The sequence below is a fragment of the Cyanistes caeruleus genome, chromosome 7 (assembly GCF_971803275.1).
Source record: "Cyanistes caeruleus chromosome 7, bCyaCae1.hap1.1, whole genome shotgun sequence".
Classification (NCBI taxonomy): Eukaryota; Metazoa; Chordata; class Aves; order Passeriformes; family Paridae; genus Cyanistes; species Cyanistes caeruleus.
Genome location: NC_141707.1, coordinates 25604352 through 25622382, shown reverse-complemented (window position 1 = coordinate 25622382; position 18031 = coordinate 25604352). Strand labels below are relative to the sequence as shown.

General features: G+C 58.8%; 2 protein-coding genes across 7 annotated transcripts; one reads left to right on the top strand and one right to left on the bottom strand.

Moving 5' to 3' along the window:
- Nucleotides 1-4424: 4424 nt before the first annotated feature.
- Nucleotides 4425-9665, bottom strand: CHPF (chondroitin polymerizing factor). Of its 2 annotated transcripts, XR_015289604.1 has the most exons (5): nt 9231-9615; nt 7496-8060; nt 7128-7310; nt 5295-6702; nt 4425-5229 (listed from the first exon to the last, which is right to left on the bottom strand). XR_015289604.1 is itself a non-coding variant. In XM_086898799.1 (4 exons), exons 1-4 carry the CDS (start codon nt 9533-9535, stop codon nt 5440-5442), a joined length of 2316 nt encoding a protein of 771 aa, XP_086754925.1. In that variant the 5' UTR covers nt 9536-9665; the 3' UTR covers nt 4425-5439. The 2 variants fall into 2 exon arrangements, 1 of the variants encoding a protein (XP_086754925.1); XM_086898799.1 differs by having other exon boundaries at nt 4425-6702; nt 9231-9665.
- Nucleotides 9666-10063: 398 nt separating this feature from the next.
- On the top strand, nt 10064-17928 carry TMEM198 (transmembrane protein 198). Of its 5 annotated transcripts, none has more exons than XM_086898805.1 (5): nt 10064-11487; nt 14739-14989; nt 15096-15671; nt 15905-16095; nt 16553-17928. In XM_086898805.1, the coding sequence occupies exons 2-5, from the start codon at nt 14827-14829 to the stop codon at nt 16697-16699; spliced, it is 1077 nt and encodes a 358-aa protein (XP_086754931.1). In that variant the 5' UTR covers nt 10064-11487; nt 14739-14826; the 3' UTR covers nt 16700-17928. The 5 variants fall into 5 exon arrangements, with proteins under 5 accessions (XP_086754931.1, XP_086754935.1, XP_086754932.1 ...); XM_086898809.1 differs by lacking the exon at nt 10064-11487 and adding an exon at nt 12769-12867 and having other exon boundaries at nt 15905-16113; XM_086898806.1 differs by lacking the exon at nt 10064-11487 and adding an exon at nt 12805-12867.
- The last annotated feature ends 103 nt before the right edge of the window (nt 17929-18031 follow it).

The window sequence follows — 18031 nt, the reverse complement described above, 5'->3', positions numbered from 1 at the left end:
ATTTCATCAGCACCAAGACAGTAACTGGGAGCTCATGGTACCTCCTGCTCTACAGTGAAGATGTGTCACAGGAGCTCAGCAAAGAGCAAGATTGTGTGGTGAGCCCACGAGGTCCTTCCTCAGGGTATCCTCCAGCTCCTCCAGCACTATGCACATGAGTGAAACATGGCAGAAGGAAAGGCTGAGCTTCATGCATGGCCCATCCTGGCTTTTATGCCAACAAAGCAGCCTCAGGATCATTCCCAGGAGCCCTGTAGTGATGACCTAATGAAGATTTGACATGTATTTTTCTCTGTTACTCTCGGCACCTCTATTCTTTAATTTGATAACTTGCAGGTGCTATCTGGAAGTGACAGCTCCTGTAGGGTCTCCCACTTCTGCAAACAGGACAGGCAGATGACATGAACCCAGCACCACCCCCTGCCTGTGACATGCCTCATGTCCCAGCACAGATGGCACTGGGCTGAGGAGGACCAGTGGGACAACCCAGGTTTAGTGCCCCAGGATCAACCACAAACCCCAATGCTGTGGCTCCTGGGTGCCCCCTCTCCTGCTGTGCCTATTCAAGGGCCACAAGGGGCTTGGTCATCCCCAGAGATGGAGATGCTGCCACCTGGGGCTCACCCAGCACAGCACTGCTTGAAACACTTGTAATGAACCACATGAAATAGCTGGGGCATAATTAGAAGGGGATCCACTACAGTGAAACAGGCCCTTAATTTTAATGAGCACAGTGCTCTGGACAAATTCCAAGTACCTGCTCGCAGCAGGACCGGCTGTGCTGGCGACAGCTTCTGTCGCCATAGAGGTGACAACCCCAGAAGACACAGCAGGAGTGGCAGCAGGGAGTAGGCACCTGGATGGAGCAGGCAGCAAGGATCTCTTCCATCTATGGGGCAGGCATCCCCTCTGGGCACTATCCAACATGCCTCCACTGCCATGAACAGTAATTACAGCTGTTCTCATAGAAAAACTGCCTTTCAAAAGAAAAAAAACAAAAACCATCCAGCTTGGGAGCAGAGGGTTTTGAAGTAAGCCCTGAAATGCAATGGGACATGTGGCCTCACTTCTGTCACCTCCTCCCCAAGCATCTCCTGCCTGGAGATGCTGATGATGACAGGCAACACCTGGAGAAAGGAGTGACTCTCAGCATGTCTATATAACGTGCAAATGCCAAGCTCACTGCTTTGCTCTTTGATCATTTGCCCATGACTCCCTTGCTGGAAAAACGGACTGGTGGTGCCGATCAGTTGGGCCAGGCAAGGGACACACAGCACGCACTTTCCAGCACTTGGCCCCTGACAGTGGGCAAGGAGGCTGGGAAAACCAAGGAGGCAATTAAAATAGAAGTCCAAGCAGCCTGCCTGCATCTTCCCCCAGTACCAGAGCTTCAGGGTCTTGCATTCTGCCAATGCTGGGGTGGTGTGGACCCAGAGGGGACATCCCTGGGCACAGCCAGATATGCTGACACCCCATGGAAGGAAACCCCTGCAGGCAGGCACACACTAACAGCAGCTCTGCCTGTACCTACAGCTTTCCTTCTTCATTGGAATGCTCTGATTTCCCTGAGCTTGTACAGAAAAAGCCCTAACCAAAGCCCCTCACACACTCCAGAGGGGCTAAGCAGTTTGTTGGACATCCAAGGCGTTTGGATGCAGGCACAGCTTGGCACCTCCCTGTCTGCTCCTCCTCAAGCAGACCAGCTTCTTCTGCCTTCACTTAGAGACAGGAGGAAATGTTTGCTGGAGCTGGGTCCTGGCCTGTGGTCAGGAGCTGGTCCTGCAGGACAAGCACCACTGGTCCCTTCCCAAAGAAAGCACAGGGAAGAAAGGGCATTGCATTTTCTCTCACCCTCCTACTCTTTCCTGGCACAGCCACAATTCCCATATCCTCCCAAAGGTCAGCCATCAAACTGATTAATATTGCTGGGGCTGAAGTAGCTTTGCCACAGAGCTTAGCACAGCCTGAAGTGACCCAAGCAGTGCTAGAGAAGTAGGTTTTGCCTTCCCTGCTCACAGGCTTACTGTTGTGTTTTCATACACAGGAAAACTAACTACAGGGCAGGGGGTGGGTGTGGGGGAGAACAGCAGTAGCTTGGATTTTCCCATTTAAGTCTGTTTCCTTGCCACAGTGCAGAAATAAGAGAGGAGGCAGGAGGGAAGGCAGGTGCCTACCCAGGCCCAGTGTATTCAGACATTCCCTCTTGTGCTTCAGAGTGCTCTGAACTACCCCTTCACTCTCTCTTCTGAAAAGCTTTCCAAGAGGAAGTTGCTCTGTCTCTCCTGATTGCTGTAGTGAGCCAGCAACACTTAGAAAATTTCCACAAGGAAAGCAGAAGCCTACAACACAAGAGACAAATTTTCTCCTGCCTCATTTGTAAAACCTTTCACTGCCCTGCCTCCACAACTGGTTAAGTGCAAAAATCCACAAATTGTATGAAAGTAGTGATCAGGGATCACAGAACATCTCTGTTTTCTCAGCCACCCACATCAGCACCCAGAGCTGTTCCTCCCGCCCCTTGCAAAGGTGTCACTGTCCCAGTCTGGCACCCTGCCTGCACCTGCCAGCCCAGTAAGGGCAGGGGAGGGGCAGAGTGCACCTGTGCCCATGTCCCTATTGTCACAGGTCTCTGCCACATCCCTGGGAGCACAGATGGCACTCACTTCACAGCCAGCACTCACCTTGCTTGTGTCACCAACCCCCTGCCTAAAGTTTTGCATATCCTTCTTTGGGGTGTCATCATGTTTTGATGCTGCAAATAGCGTGGCAAACACTAAAACAACTTCAAACTCTGCCAGCTCCCTTGAAAAGGGAGCAGTAAGCATGCTGGGAGTGCCAAAAGCACTGTCATTTGCTCATACATATGTCAGAGCAGGAAGCCTCTGCTGGTATTGATAGCACAGAGTGTTAAGTATGCAAATACCTCTAACTCGGTCTGGGTAAACAGTGGTGAGCCAAGAGCAACTTTATCCAGACCGTCTCATGATAATTAAATGACAATCCTGGGGTTTTTTTTTTCACAGCCAACTTGATTTGAAGCTGCTTTATTACCATTTGGATACTCTTCTAATGCCTAATCACATCTTACTACTTGGTCTGCTTTTCAGAGGATAACTGTATCTGTAACACACCTGCATTTGCCTAGCTCCCTCTGCCCCAGATTTACACTTGAAGGGAATTAAGGATATGCTTAGGGAAGATCAAAAATAGAAGTACTCAGAACAAGCTAGCAGTTACTGTCTGAAATATAATAAAATTATATTTAAACATATACACTCCTACACCATGGATACAGACTGGAACAGGAAGAGATGAATGAGGTATCCTTGGAAAAGGCACACCACAGAACCTAGGGGCTCTCCATGAGTTTTGCTGAGCACTAGCAGCCTTGATAAGTAATAGAGAGTAGGTTCAGTTAATTTTCTTGGGGGTGTCTCTTTGATACATGTATTTCATGAGACACAATAAAACATGATGAGTAAAGGACTGGTGGGAAGGACACACGGAGTCACGAAAATCATGCCTGGAGCAGGCACCATGGGCAGGGGTCACAGTCCTCACGCCTCATAATGTAAATAGGAGCTCTGGTGATGAAACAGTCCAGGACAGGACCACAGTGCTCTACCCAACTAAGAACTGGAAAACACAACTGCTGAGAAGCCCTGAGATGTAAAACAGCTCAAAAAAGAGTGAGAGTAACGCAGGAGAGTAGATCCAACACCAGTGATTGAACACAGTGCTTCTGGCCTGGGAGTTGCCTTCAGAGCTGATCCCAGATCCTGGACTGCAGAGCTCACCTCACCTGAGCAGCCAGCCTCTGCTCTGGCATGGGCCAGGAGTCCCCTGTTACTCATGTACAGACCACAAAGGCTGTTACAGAGACAGCAGATGTGGGAGAACACACAGCTGCACCAGCCCTTCACTGGTGTTTTTCTACCCATAGACAGGTCTGAGGAGGACTGGTCAGTGGGACCACAAGTTTGCAGCAACAGGAAAGGCACAGCACTCAGCCTGTTGCACCAGATTTCCCACATCAGGGAGCTCAGCATCCTGCCATACCATCAGTGATGGCAGCAGGCAGCTACAGCAGGACAGCTCCAGAGACCATGAGCATCAGAGGAAGTGTAGGACTCCTGCTGCAAGCCACAGGGGTTCAAGCAGGTATTTCCATGTGTCTGCTTGGCACAACATCTGCCAGCCTGTGCATAAGGCAATGGGCTCCCTCAGCCTCCTCAAGAAGAAGCAGGCATCTCCCTGCTCAGGTAAAGGATGTTGCAAGTTCTTGGGGAAAGAAGCATTTCTGTAAGGAATCTGTCCAGCCAGGTGCAGACAGAACTTATATAAGCACCCAGCACCTACCACCATAGAGACCCCCAGCAGAACACCCATAGTTGCTTCAAGAGAGAATCAGCCAGACTCACCAGTATTTCTCTCCATTTTATTAGTGTAAATGCACCCCCCATCCCCCCTCCTTTTCCCCTATTAAATACAAACCAGGAGCAGAGAGCGGCTCCTCAGTCACTTTCTCCTTAGGAGATGCACAGCCAAGCCCTCTGCCATGCCCATCAGTGTCAGGCACAATGTCCCTCGACCCTGAGGGCAGCCCCACAGTGGGGAGGGATCCCACCTCTGTCAGGAGGCTCTCGTCTGAGGGCTGTGACCTCCGACGTCCTATCAATACTGCGAAGGCCGAAGCGGCCTGGGTCATGGTTCCCATGGGGAGCAGCTCATGGTACGTGAAATCAGCAGGATCCCCTCTGGCACCCCCTACACCCACCAGCCCCAGGGGCCCAAGTTCTTCACACTCCAACCAGCCAGGAGCACTCCAGCTCATTGCCAAGTGGCAAAATGCCAAAACCAACATCCTTATTGCTCTTTTGGGATGGGATGTGCCCCATTCCATTGTCCAAGCTTGTGGCAGGCACAGGGACGTTCCTCCCTGTACAACCAGGCCAATGCTCCAAAGGAGCAACGGGCACAGTCCTGTCCCAGGACACTGGGGAAACTACAAGGGATCACTCCAGGTCCTGTGGCAGTCACGGCCCTGCAGAAGGGAGACTTTGGGTCTACATTCCTCCAGTTAAGGGGGGACAGCAAGAGACAGGGCAGCTCATCTCCACAGTGCCCAGCAGCAGGGTCAGGACAGAGGGATGAGGACAGCAGCCACCACCTCTGGATGAGGAGCCAGGCATTCCAGCCTGCAGCTCAGTGACTCTCACCCCATCCTGCCTGGGGTCTGCACAGCCATGGCTGCTCGAGAAAGACCCAGGCACCCTGGGCTGGCAGACCCCGGCCTGGGGAGCCCCAGTGGGGCAAGTCACGAGCTTGGACACCAGCAATCTCTGCAGACACTGCAGAAGGAAGACAGATTTGGGCTGAAGAAGTGGAGTGGGCAGGCAGGCATAACATGGCAGGGCCAGCCCCTCCACCATCCAGGGTTCAGGTGCTGTTCCCCTGCTCCTGCTCAAAAAGGACCATGGCCAACTGGGAGCGAGAGCCTACACCCTCCAGGCTGCTCTGCACACAGCGGTGGTAGATGTCCTCACTGAGCCGGGGGTTGCACGCCTGGTGCCGGTAGCGCTGCAGCAGGGCAGGCTCCACAGCCCGGAAGACATGGAGGTTGGAGTACTTGATGAACATGTCGTAGATGTCCAGGGTCTCCAGGATGTCCTCATTCTCCTGCACGTCCCCCGCCATGCGGGTGCGTGCTGCCATGTAGTCGGCATTGTAGAAGCAGGCTTCATGGAAGACGTCACGGTCAAAGCGCCCCATGTCCCTCAGCAGGTCCAGCGTCGTGGGTGGCACCTGGTTGTGGTAAGCAATGGCTGGATTGTAGCCCTGGAAGTGGATGGGGAAGAAAACCTGCCAGTTGTTTATGGTGTTCATCCGGCAGCGGTTAAGGAAGTCAATGGTGACCTCTGTCCCCACGCCAGCCACAAAGAAAAGCGTGTCCACAGGATGCTTCTTGGAGATAATGTCCATGACCTTGATTTGGGAGGGTGCATCCGTCTTAACACTGATCCACGGGATCTTTACCTCTGCATATTTGCGCTCATACTCGGTGATCTGGGATTTCACAGAGGCAAAGATGTCATTCTGAGTGACCTGCTGGGCCTCAAAGGGGTCATAGATGAAGAGGAAGGTGAGCACTGCATTCTCACTGCTCTCAAAAGCGGCTGCCGCATAAGCCTCCAGAAAGCGAGCAGCGTAGTCCCGGTCATGAGCCGTCAGCGGCAGGATGACATTGATGCGACTGGCCTCTGTCACATAGGGCATGGGGATGATCTCCACCTCGCTGAGGGGCCGCACCAGGTGCACTCGCTTAGTGACGGAGCGGCTGTGCCCCTTCTGGGTGACCACCTCCACCTGAAGGTCCAGCGTGTACTCCATGCCGCGCGTGGGGTCGAAGCGCCGGTACCCATTCACCAGCTGCTGCTTGCGGACGTGGAGCACTGGCTGGTACTTGCGGTTCAGCTCCTCCATGGCCGTGGCCACCACATCGGCCACGTCCGCCAGATCCGCACCATGCAGCTCACACTTGGGGGAGCCATCCACACAGGCGTAGACCTGCTCCTCTGTGAAGTAGTCCCAGCGCAGCACCTCAAAGCGAGTTTTGGGCTGGAATGGGGGTGGGATGCCAATGGGCCATGTGGCGATGTGGTCCCCATCCGCAGACAGGCTGCTGGCGTTCTGGATCTCCATCTGCAAGACAAGAGATGGGGGAGTGAGAGCCAAGGCAGGCACAAGCAGGTCTTCCAGCTCTGGCAGCACTCAAGCTGATTTCTGATACGCAGAGATTAGCCAGAGCTGGCTCAAAAAGCAGTGCCAGAACAACTCTGCCCTCAACCAGACTCCTGTTCAGCACCTCAGGTTTTCTCCCCCAGCCAATCCAGCCTTTGTGACAGACCTCTCCACCCTTCTGGCTTCATCACCCTGAACCACCTCATCATCTCCAGGACCCACCTAGGTCCAAAGCTGCTTTCCAGACAGCACCACTGCCTCTGTAGCCACATGAGCTCAGCTGATGCTGTCCAACAACAGGATCAGGTGAAAATCCCACAGAGAAACCAGAAAGCCCACTGGGATAATAAACAGAACCGATACCTCCCATCCAAGCCTGGTCTCACCTGGAGCTGCTGGATCTCCTGATAGGTTCTCTCAAGCTCCACCTGTGCAAAGTACTTGTGCAGGCGGTACATCTGGAGGGGATCCAGCACAGGGTGGACAGTGAAGGCGGTCTGGAAACGGAGGTCAGTCTCCCGTTCAGGGTCTGCGTTCTTCCCCAGCTCAAAATAGTGGTAATGCAGACCCTGTGCCAGCCAGGAGAGATAGGTCACAGCCAGCCCCAACCTGTACTCCCACACCACCAGATGCCAGCACAGCAAGCTCAAAGGATGTCAGGGTGCAACAGCTAGTCCTCCCAGGGTTGAGAGAGCCCACAGGGAGGAGGGAAAACACTGGGCTAGGATCCAGCCATCTCTGCTGCAGGACCTACCTCGTGTTCCTCAGCACAGCTGACACCTGTGTAGTCAATGATGCAGCGGCCCAGCCACTCATCAGGCCGGGCACTGAGGATGTCATTGCGACAGCTCTCCAGGTGCTGCTGCAGGAGCAGGAGGAGGCTGCGGGACAGCAAGTAGCCAAACCCTCCATAGCAGTAACGTCCCTCAGTGTCCCCACCGATGAACTCCTCAGGACGACCCAGGTAGAGGTGGGTGTCAATGCTGAGGTGGGCAACCAGGCGGCTGATGCGGTGCGCCTCCGTGTAGGTATCATCCTGCACCAGGAAGAACCAGTCAAAATCGTTCACGTAGTGGTCCAGAAGGTACCTGACGGTCTGGTACATGTTCCAGATGGGCCTCTCGTCACTGTGTGTCACCACCGTCATGCCGTGGGGCACCTTGCGGCCCCGTGTGCCCGTGAAGTACACCAGGCGCTCCAGGCGATGGGCCAGCGTGCGGTTGACAGCTACCCCCAGTGTGTTCAGGGTGCTCTTGGAAGTCAGCACACCCACGAAGAGCCGCTGCCGCATCCCCAGCTCTGTGCTGATGTACCGGGTCCTGCAAGAAGACAATGTATGGTCTCTAGGGCACTGCAACCCACCCCAGCCGGCACCCTCCCTGTTGTAACCAATGGCACCGACCTCAGCTCCTCTGCAGGAACTGCTCCCGGGCAGTTCAGCCTCTTCAGCCATGCACAAAACACATCACCCCACTACTCTAGTCACCAGCTACTACTACACCTGTGTCAGAGGCACTACAGAGCATTTTAATGAGGTCCCCTGTCAACTTGAGACCAAAGGAGACCCTACCTTCCCATAAGCTGGCCAGTCCAGCTCAAAACAAATGCTCTCAAAAGGCTGAGCACAGCTAAAAGCAGGAAACAGGGCTGCACAACCCAACTCTAGCAAGGACGTGACCCACCAGACACCCCAACCATGAGGCCAGCCGCAGCCAGGTCTGAAATGGGAAGCACCTTCCTGCCACCCCTGCCAGTCATACTACTCTAAAGCAGGCAGGCAGGAGAGCCCGTGCTGCCCTCCCTGGGGAAGCCAAGCCGCACACAGCTTGCTGAAGCCAGCAAGAGGGCTGGTTGTGTCCCCCTCCCCACCACGGCCCCCAGCTGTCGCACTCACAATGACTTTCAGGTTTAATTCTCCCAGTCTGGCGAAGTAGCAGGAAGCGACCCCCCCCAACACGTCCCCCAACCGCCGCCTGGTACACAGTGGCCCCATTCAGCCCCCTTCATCCGCCCACCACCTCGCCAGGACAAGGAGGCCCTTTCACTGCCTATTCCCTGACATCCAGGGGACGCTGGGATGGGGCTGCAGCCGACTCCGGAGCAGGCTGGCGTTCGCAGCACTGGGTGGGGACATGCCACCAGGGAGGGGTCCCTGCGCAGACAGGAGGGGACCGTGGCAGGGTGTCCGGCAGCACGTGCTGCAGCAGGCAACCTTCGCACAGGGGCACCGGCACGGGCAGGAGGCTCTTCGCTGAGAGCACGCTGAAGTCGGGCACAGGGGAGGAAATGAAGCAGCTGGGAAAGGCACTCTCAGTGAGAAAAACCCGTCGGCAGCCCTAGGTGGCTGAATGGAAAGCAAAAAATACCGCTAAGCCTTCTGTAAGACCCCCCAGCCCCGACAAGGCAGGAACCTGAAGCTCGCCCGCAGCTACCCCCGGATAAACCCTGGTGAGCGGCGGCCCACGTCCCCCGGCCCGGCCCCCCCGCACCTGACGGCCTTCTTGGCGGCCCTGCCGGGGCTGGGTGGGCGGTAGGGCACGACGCGGGGCTCCCAGTTGTCAGCGCCCAGCGCGGCGGGCACGGCGTTGGGCCTGCGCGCCGCGTTGCCGTTGGCGGGGCCGGGGGGCGGCGCGGGGCCGCCGTCGGGGTGCGGGTGGGTGGCGGGGCGCGGCGGCGGCCCGCAGGGCTCCTCCACCCAAGTGACGCTGAGCAGGCTGAGGGTGAAGCCCAGCGAGACGCCGATGGCGACGGGCCCGGCGGGCCGCAGCACCGACAACACCAGCGACAGCCGCATGGCCGGGACGGGACCGCGACCGGGGCCGGCTGCCGCTGCCGCTGGCGGCGCCGCCGTCCGACGTGTCACCCGCGGGCCCCGCCCTGCCGCACGTCACCCGCCCCGACCAATGGCCCGCGCTGCCACCGACGCGTCACGGGCGGGGCGGCCAATAGGGGCGGGGCAGGCGTGGGGGCGGGGTCAGGTTGCCGGGAGACCATGGGGCAGCGGCCGGGCCGGGGGCGGCGCGGCGGGACTGCCCCGCACCCCGCACCCGCACCCGCACCGGGCACCCCGCACCGGGCACCCCGCACCGGGCACCCCGCACCGGGCACCCCGCAACCGGCACCCCGCACCGGGCACCCCGCACCGGGCACCCCGCACCGGGCACCCCGCAACCGGCACCCCGCACCGGGCACCCCGCACCGGGCACCCCGCACCCCGCACCGGGCACCCCGCACCCCGCACCGGGCACCCCGCACCGGGCACCCCGCACCGGGCACCCCGCACCGGGCATCCCGCACCGGGCACCCCGCAACCGGCACCCCCGCAACCGGCACCCCGCACCGGGCACCCCGCACCGGGCACCCCGCACCGGGCACTCCGCACCGGGCACCCCGCACCCCGCACCGGGCACCCCGCACCGGGCACCCCGCAACAGGCACCTCGTACCGGGCACTCCGCACCGGGCACCCCGCAACCGGCACCCCGCGTCCGCCACCGCGCACCGGGCACCCCGCACCAGCGCCGGCTGCGGGGCGGCAGGGCAGCACCTTAGGCCCCGGCTGCCGGCTCACAGAGCGGGAAGCTCATCCGCCGGGGACCGGCACCTCAGAGGGCTTTAGGGCGCATTTTCCCGGCCTTTTGTGCCCGCCACACGGGGACCTCCGCTGAGCCGTGTGTCCGCTCCTCGGGACAGCCCAAACCACGGCGCTGGTCGATTAATGATGGGCTTGAACCGACACGTTCCCCAAACCGCTGCCCGAGGGTCGTCCCTCGGTGTGGGTGGCGGCTGAGGCCTCGGGAGGAAGAGTGGGGCTGAGTGTTTGAGGTCAGAGCCGCAGGATGTGGGCTGCGGGCTGCAGGAGGCACGCCGGGTACCAGGAGAGCTAGCGGTGGCTGCAAGATTTTTGGATGCACGGAATCAAGCCGTCCCGGGCCAGGAGGAGGGCAGGCAGACATCAGGAGATCCCAGCAGCAGGGACCTTTATCATGCCTTTCAAATGGGAGTAAAAGAAGCCCCTCCAGCTGGGGTCGGGTCACCATCCCACTCTGAGCTGTGTTCAGCATAGATCCGACATCGAACCGGCCGCCAGAAAGAGCCCCTGCGACAGACTAAGCTGAAGGAACCGTGTCAGGGCAGAGTTTGCTGCACAAACGGAGCTTCCAGCACAGCAATGATCCAAACCAGAAGCTGCAAGCCAAGAAGCCCTACACGGCCACTCAGTTCCAGGCATTGCTGAATAAGGACAAGAAGGAGGACCTGGCCTTTCCACCCTTTCCCAGCCCATGGCTTCACTTCCACAGCCTTGCATCTGCTGGGACTCTCAAGTGCCTCTGGATTTACTCGGGGCAGGGAGTCCATTCCAGCCTCCCCATGAAACACAGCCCGATTGCCCTGGGAAGCACCAGCAGCCACAGAGCACTGCAGGGCAATGAGGGCACGTGGGGACCCACTCAGCTCCAGGATCTCTTTCATTTTCTAAAACAAAGCAGCCTGTTTTCATTAGAAAGTTGTTGGCAGCATCCCACCCTCCTGAGATACTAGACCATCATCCGAGCCTGGCTGCTTTTCATAGGCCTTTTTACTCTTGAATAGACCAAGACAAGCAATAGGCAAAAGCGGTCACGTGGATGGCAGTTTAATGAAGAACATAAAAACTAGAATCAGAGAGAAAGCAATGGGATGAGGAGATACCAGAAGGAAAAAGGTGCAGAGCTAAGAAAGGAACAGAGATTTTCCATGCACAAAGGTGAAAAAACAGCCATGATGATAAAAAATACCAAAGTATCCTATTTATGTACATAGTGAAATGCATTAGAAGTAGATGCATTTTATTTCCTTTATGGGTTGGAATATTTAACTTTAGCCAGCTTATACAAACCCAGATCATTTTATGTGAGTGATGAGAGGTTTCATTCTGAAATAATCCTGTTGATCTGAACTTATACTCAGAGGTGCAGATCAGAGAAAGTAATGAAGTTTGCAGACTCTTAGCTCAGGAAACACACACGGAAGCTGAGGGCAGAGCACACACTGCCTGGCAGTGGCTGAGCCCAGGGCCCCCATGCCTGGCGGCCTTGGAAAATTCTGTAGGGGAGCAGCAGGAAGGCAGCAGTAGGAAGTGCCGTTCCTCCAGCAGCCCCTTCTCAGCCCCCTGCCAGCTGCAGCTCCCGCTTTTGTCTCCCTAGTGTTGGCATGGGCTTGAGAAGGGGCTGCCAGGGGGAACAGCAGCTGCTGCCAAGAGTCTTCTGTGTGCCAGGATTTCCCGGGGGTCCCTAGGCACTACAGCCAGGAGGCGCCAGCTCCAGAGCTCTGTCTCTGTGGAGCACCCCACCTGCTTGCCATGCTCCCATCCGCTCATGGGGGACGGGTGGGCAGCTGCTCTAGATGCCCCTGACGTGCATTTTCCCCCTCTTGAATGCAGGCACTCCGGTCTCCGTGGCCCTGGCACAGCCCCTTGCCAGGGCCATTGTCAGGTCCCACCTGACACAAGCTTATCCTGCAGCTCCCACATCCACACCCCTGCACCTGTACTGCTCTGTCCCTGCACACTGTGCCAAGGCGCTTGCAGCCCTCGCAGCTGCTGCACACTGAGCACCTGGCACACATGGCCCAGCCCGGGCTGTGCTGTGCCACACTGCGCACACAGCCTTGGGCTGCGTCACGCCATGGCACCCCGCTGCTGTACACTGTACAATTTACACCCCAATGTGTACCCCAATGCACCCCCACTTTACACCCCAATGTGTATCCCAATGCACCCCCAATTTACACCCCAATGTGTATCCCAATGCACCCCCACTTTACACCCCAATGTGTATCCCAATGCACCCCCAATTTACACCCCAATGTGTATCCCAATGCACCCCCAATTTACACCCCAATGTGTATCCCAATGCACCCCCAATTTACCCCACCTCAGCCCCGCCCCCTGCAGAGGCCCCGCCCCTCCCCCGAGGCCCCGCCCCCGGCGCGCGGTGACGGCGCGGTGACGTCAGCGGAGCTGTCCGCTCAGCACCGCGCGGCGGCCGCGCCGCCACCATGCGCGGGGTCCGCGGCCGGGAGCGCCGGGAGCGCCGGGAGCGCCGGGCGCCACGGGGCCGCCGCCGCTGCCGCGCCGGGAGCGCAGGTGGGAGCGGGCGGAGCGGCAGAGGGTGGGCAGCACTAGGGGATGCGGCAGGCGGGTGACGCTCCGGACCCCTCGGGGGAAGGGCTGGGGCACCTGGCTCCCTATCCTTCCGCCGTCCGGCGGAGCGAGCGCGGAGCCTAGGATGGGCGTGAGGGGGCCCGGCCTAGCGCCCCCGGGACCCCCACCCCGAACAAAGAGAGGGGCGGAGCGGCCCCGCGCCCCGGCGGCCTTTGCGGCCGTCGCTCGGCAACGCCGCGCCCGCCCCGGCGGCCCGGGGCCCGACAGCCCGGCGGGGGCAGCGGGGCCCGGCCGGGGGCGGCGATGGGGGCGCCGCGGCGGGGCTCTGCCCCGGGCGCTGCCCCCGGCCCCCGCCGCGCTGTGGCCTGCGGGGAGGGGAGGGGGTTCGGGGGGCCCGAGGCGGGCGGCAGCAGGTGGGTAAGTCCCGGCGCCAATGAGCAGGCGCTGGGCTCCCCTAGCAACAGTGCCCGCGCCAATGGGCGCCGCGAGCCGCCCGCACCGCTGCCCGCAGCCTGCCCGGCGCCTCGGCATCCCATGCCTTCCCATGCCATCCCCGCACCGGCCTGCCGGCCGTGCCGTGCCGCATCCCCGGTCCCCTGGGCCGGCAGAGCCCTGCTCTCACTCCGCTCACCGTCGCCCATCCCCACCAGGGCCGGAGCGTCGCTCCTGGGCTCTGCGGGTAAAGTCCAATCCTGCTTAGCGTCCCCCCGGGGGCTGGAGCAGGGGCCCAGGCTTGGCTGCCCGCTCCCTACCCGCCCTTCCTTGGGATTAGGCTCTGTGCTCGGCTTCCCCACGGGGATTTGCCCTGACTGGTGTTGCCTTCCCCGGTCAAAGGGAGGAAGGAGGTTGTCGGCAAGGGGTGAGATGCCAGTGGAGGCCATCTGGGCAGCAGCAAAGTGCTGGGCAACAGGAAGCCATGACTGCAGCCTTTGCCCTCTTCCCAGCTCCTTCCCAGAGCGCCGTTTTTGTGAGCTGTCCTGAACTGGCCGCATAAACTTGGCAGTTGGAAGGAGTGAGGCTGGCCTGGGGACAATTTGTGACAATAAACCTATTCTAAACCAACTGAGCCTGTAAAGGGACTAGGGCAGTGAAGGGGTGATGGAACTGGCTCCAGGTGGGAGCAGGCAGACGGATGCTGTAATTAGGTTTAAACTGAAGCTGGATCAGTCTTTGCAGGGGATTATGACCCCTCCGTCTGTGTAGGCGCTGCGGGGGGCCCAGTAGCTGTTTGCTCAGCATCCTGGCACAACCGCAGCGTTACGGGTGAGCCCTTGGGTAAGGGGTAGTGCCAGCTACAGCTGGTGCCCTTCCAGCCCCAAGGATTGGCATGGGAGGGCTGGATCTAGTGTGAAGGCCCAATTTGTTTTTACAAGGACAGTGGGAGCTGGAGCAGAGATGAAAAATAGCCAGAAATATGATTAGAGGATTGGAGAAAATGCCTTGGAGTACAAGCTTAAAGAGCTCAATCTGTTTAGCCTATAAAAATAGAAGACTGAGGGGTGACTTAATTACTGAGCATAATTACTTCACAGTCAGAAAATACCAAGTTGTGGAAGTCTCCTGTTAAACAAGCAAGGAAAGGGTGCTGGAGAGGCATGGGTAGGAAAATTGAAACCACAGACAAATTATTAAGTGACACAAAGCTGCTGGGGGTACAGGTAGGCTCTCTGGGGACAGCCACACATTGGGCGACAGTCTGCACCGCCATTGATGAGGCTCTCCCATTCCTTCTCTTCCTACCCACGTAGTGGGGGGACAGAGCAGGATTTCTGGTGTCTGGGTGCTGAGTGGTGGCTCATGCTGCAGGGCACATGCCACCAGTTCCTCCATACTCCTTGTCTCTCTCCCACCAGGTGGGGCGGGTGCCGGGACACAGTTCTGCCGGCGACCTATGAGGCAGGAGTGGAGATTTTGATACCTCTCCCAGGAGTCTCCAGAGCCATGACTGCAACTGTGCAGACGCTGCGGTTCAAGCTGCTGCCGCACGAGCCAGGCCAGGAGTGGGGGCACAACTGCCAGCAGGAAATTGAGCGTCGCTACCAGGTGGTGCCCTCAGTGGTGTGCGCCATGTGCTGCCTTTTTGGCATCATCTATTGCTTCTTCGGTGAGCCAGGCCAGCCTGACTGCTGGTGGGGCAAGTGGGGAAGAGGGCAGAGGGGAGCTGGGGGATTCTGGTCATCCATTCCCTGACTATGGTGGTCTCTCCACAGGCTACCGCTGCTTCAAGGCGGTCATGTTCTTGACGGGGTTGATGTTTGGCTCTATCATCATCTTCATGCTGTGCTACAAGGAGCGGGTGCTGGACACACAGCTGAGCGTGGAGGCCTCAGTGGGCATTGGGTTGGGCATCGGAGTCTTGTGCGGGCTGGTCACCATGCTGGTGCGCAGCGTTGGCCTCTTCATGGTGGGGCTGCTCCTGGGGCTGCTGCTGGCGGTAGCCACACTGGTGGTGATGGAGCAGTTCTACCACCCACCAACAGTGTGGATCCCCATCGCGCTGCTCTTGGGTGTGGGGATGCTCTTTGCTGTCCTCACCCTGCAGTGGCAGCGCTTCTTCACCACGCTCTCCACCGCCGTCTTCGGCAGCGCCATCATGACCGTCACTGTCGACTACTTCATCGAGCTCTTCCTCCTGGTGCAGTACATCTATGAACGCATCAAGGTGGCCCCTGCTCGCCCCGTGTGCTGGTACAGCTGGGTCATCCTGGGCATCTGGCCGCTCCTCACCACACTGGGTGTCCTGGTCCAGTGGAAGGTCACAGCCGAGGGCTACTCCCATACAGAAGGTGTGTGGGGAGTGGGGCAGATGGGCATGGCACAGGGTGAGTGTAGGAGCTGGGAACCAGGGGACTGGGGTGGATGTTTCCAGCACCTGGTTCACAAGGACAGATACGGGGTTCAGGACTCTGTGGCGTCACACCACCCAAGGGAGGCCTGGTTGCACAAAGTTGGTGCTGGTTTGGCTGCAGGGATTGTTTGGATGTGCTCCCCAGTGCTTACAGGGCGCTTTGCTCCACAGTGATCATCAGCCGGCAGCAGCGCCGCGTGCAGCTGATGCGAATCAAACAACGAGAAGACCGAAAGGAGAAGAAGAAGAAGCGGAGACCCCACCACCCACCACCCCACCAGCACAAAGCCCACCCCCCTGAGCCTGCTTACCGCCGCAAGCCCAACCCTGTGCGCCGCTTTGATGGGGACGTGCTCTCCCCCGTGAGTCCCGCAGCCAGGGTAGAGATCTTCCCCCAGTCTCCACAGCCATTCCTTCTCCAAGTGGGTGGGCTGGGGCGTGGAGAGGTGCCCAGGCACCAGCTAACATCAGAGCTGCTTGAGGGATGATACTGGGGTGTCCCAGGGATTGAGCAACTCAAGAAGGGCTAAGCTGGGCTGTTAAGACCATGGAGCACTTCAGCCTTTGCAAGCAAATGAGAGCTGCTGGCCAAGAGCTCTGTGGGCATAGTAGAAACAAGCAGTAGGCAAGGTGCAAAATGCCCAGGGGAGGGATAAGCCTGTGCTCCCTGCTGTGGCCAGCCACTGGATGGCCCAAATTCTGGGGATTCCACTGGGCTGTTTTTGAGGGGGGCCAGGGAGGGGCTGCAGCAGCGTTTAGGGTGGGGTGGAGTGGTCCAGGGGCAGGGCCCCCTCATTTTCTGTTCCCCCTCTCTCACAGAGCTACATCCAGAGTTTCCGAGAGCGGCAGACAGGACCATCGCTGAACAGCCTCATTGCCAGCTCCCATGCCGTGGTGGACCTGGACTATGACTGCAGCTCCACCGTGCCCCTCACCACGGGCTCTGGCCCTGCTGTGAGGGTATAAGCCAACCCAGTGACCTCTAGCAACACCAGCACCCCAGCCTGCTCTGACAGAACCCCTGAGACAGGCAGGGCTTTGTCCTTGGCCTCAAGTGGCCACATGTGGCTTGGGGCTGCAGATGGAGACCCTTCTTGGAGACACATTGGACTTGTCTGGGGAAGCCCCAGCTGCCTGTGGGGCCCAAAGGTGCTGGGGAAGCCCTTTGGCAGGGACTCAGCCCAAGGACCAGAACCCATGGACGTGCAGTGCGAGTGGCTCTGCTGGAGTGGTGGGTCCCTGAACCCCCACTGCTCTGCATTACCCTATGGCCCGGGCACGCTCATCCTGCATCTTAACATTTCCCCATATTTGAGTCCCCCCTCTTCCCAAGAGCAGCTCCCCATGCCTGCCCCCACCCCACTGCACCCCCAGCAACTCCCCAAGTGCCTGTCCCCTATGTCCTTTCCTCAAAGAGCAGGTTCCATGGCCCTTTTCCCAGCAGGGAATCCCCTGAGCATGTGTGCCCTGTCCCACCCTGTCCCAAGAGCAGCTCCCAGGCAGTGCTTCCCAAAACCTGCCTTCTCGGAAGATCCTCCTGCCCTAGCCACCCTCCCTACACCCCAGAGCGGCTCGCCACTCCTTTTTCCAAGCTGGACCGGGGTGGTCCTGGGGCAGAGACTGCCACGGCCAGATGGTTCCCAAGGTGATGCTGGCAATTGGTGCCTGTCCAGCAGGAGCTGCGCTGGCAGGGTGCATCCCCCACAAAATGTTTTGATGGGAGACAGGACACTGGCTCCAGCCTTTGGGCAAAGGCTGGGCTGCCTCAGGGATGCGGGGACCCCTGCAGCATCAGAGACCGTCGCTGTTTTGCTGGCGACTGGATTTTTATAGTGGCCGGGGGACCCTGGGGCAGGGCAGGGCAGGAGCCCCTGCCCAGAGCACTGCTGCAGGCAGAGGCTCACGCCTTGTATATATTTCTCTTGCTGTGATTTGTATTAACTTATTACGGAGTGAGCCAGGATTTCCCCATGGCCAGGCAGGCAGGATGGTGGTGAGACTGGACCGGGGAGCTTTCCCTCTGCTTTGGGAACCCCCCCAGCCCAGCCCAGCTGGCCCCGCTGCCCCAGGAACTGCATGTTTCTGCCAGGCACCCCCTTCCCGCAGCGTTGTGCTGCCATCCCCCTTTTAAGTCTCTTTTGTAAATGTGCCAAACGCTGCTGAGGCCTCGGCCACACAGTAAAGAGCCTTTCGGAGTCTGGCGTGCAAAGCCAAGGTCTGGGCGGGTGCAGAGGGCGGGGGTGAGGCGGGGCCCAGAGCGCCGGGCTTCCAGGGGTGCTGGAATGGAGACCGATGCCG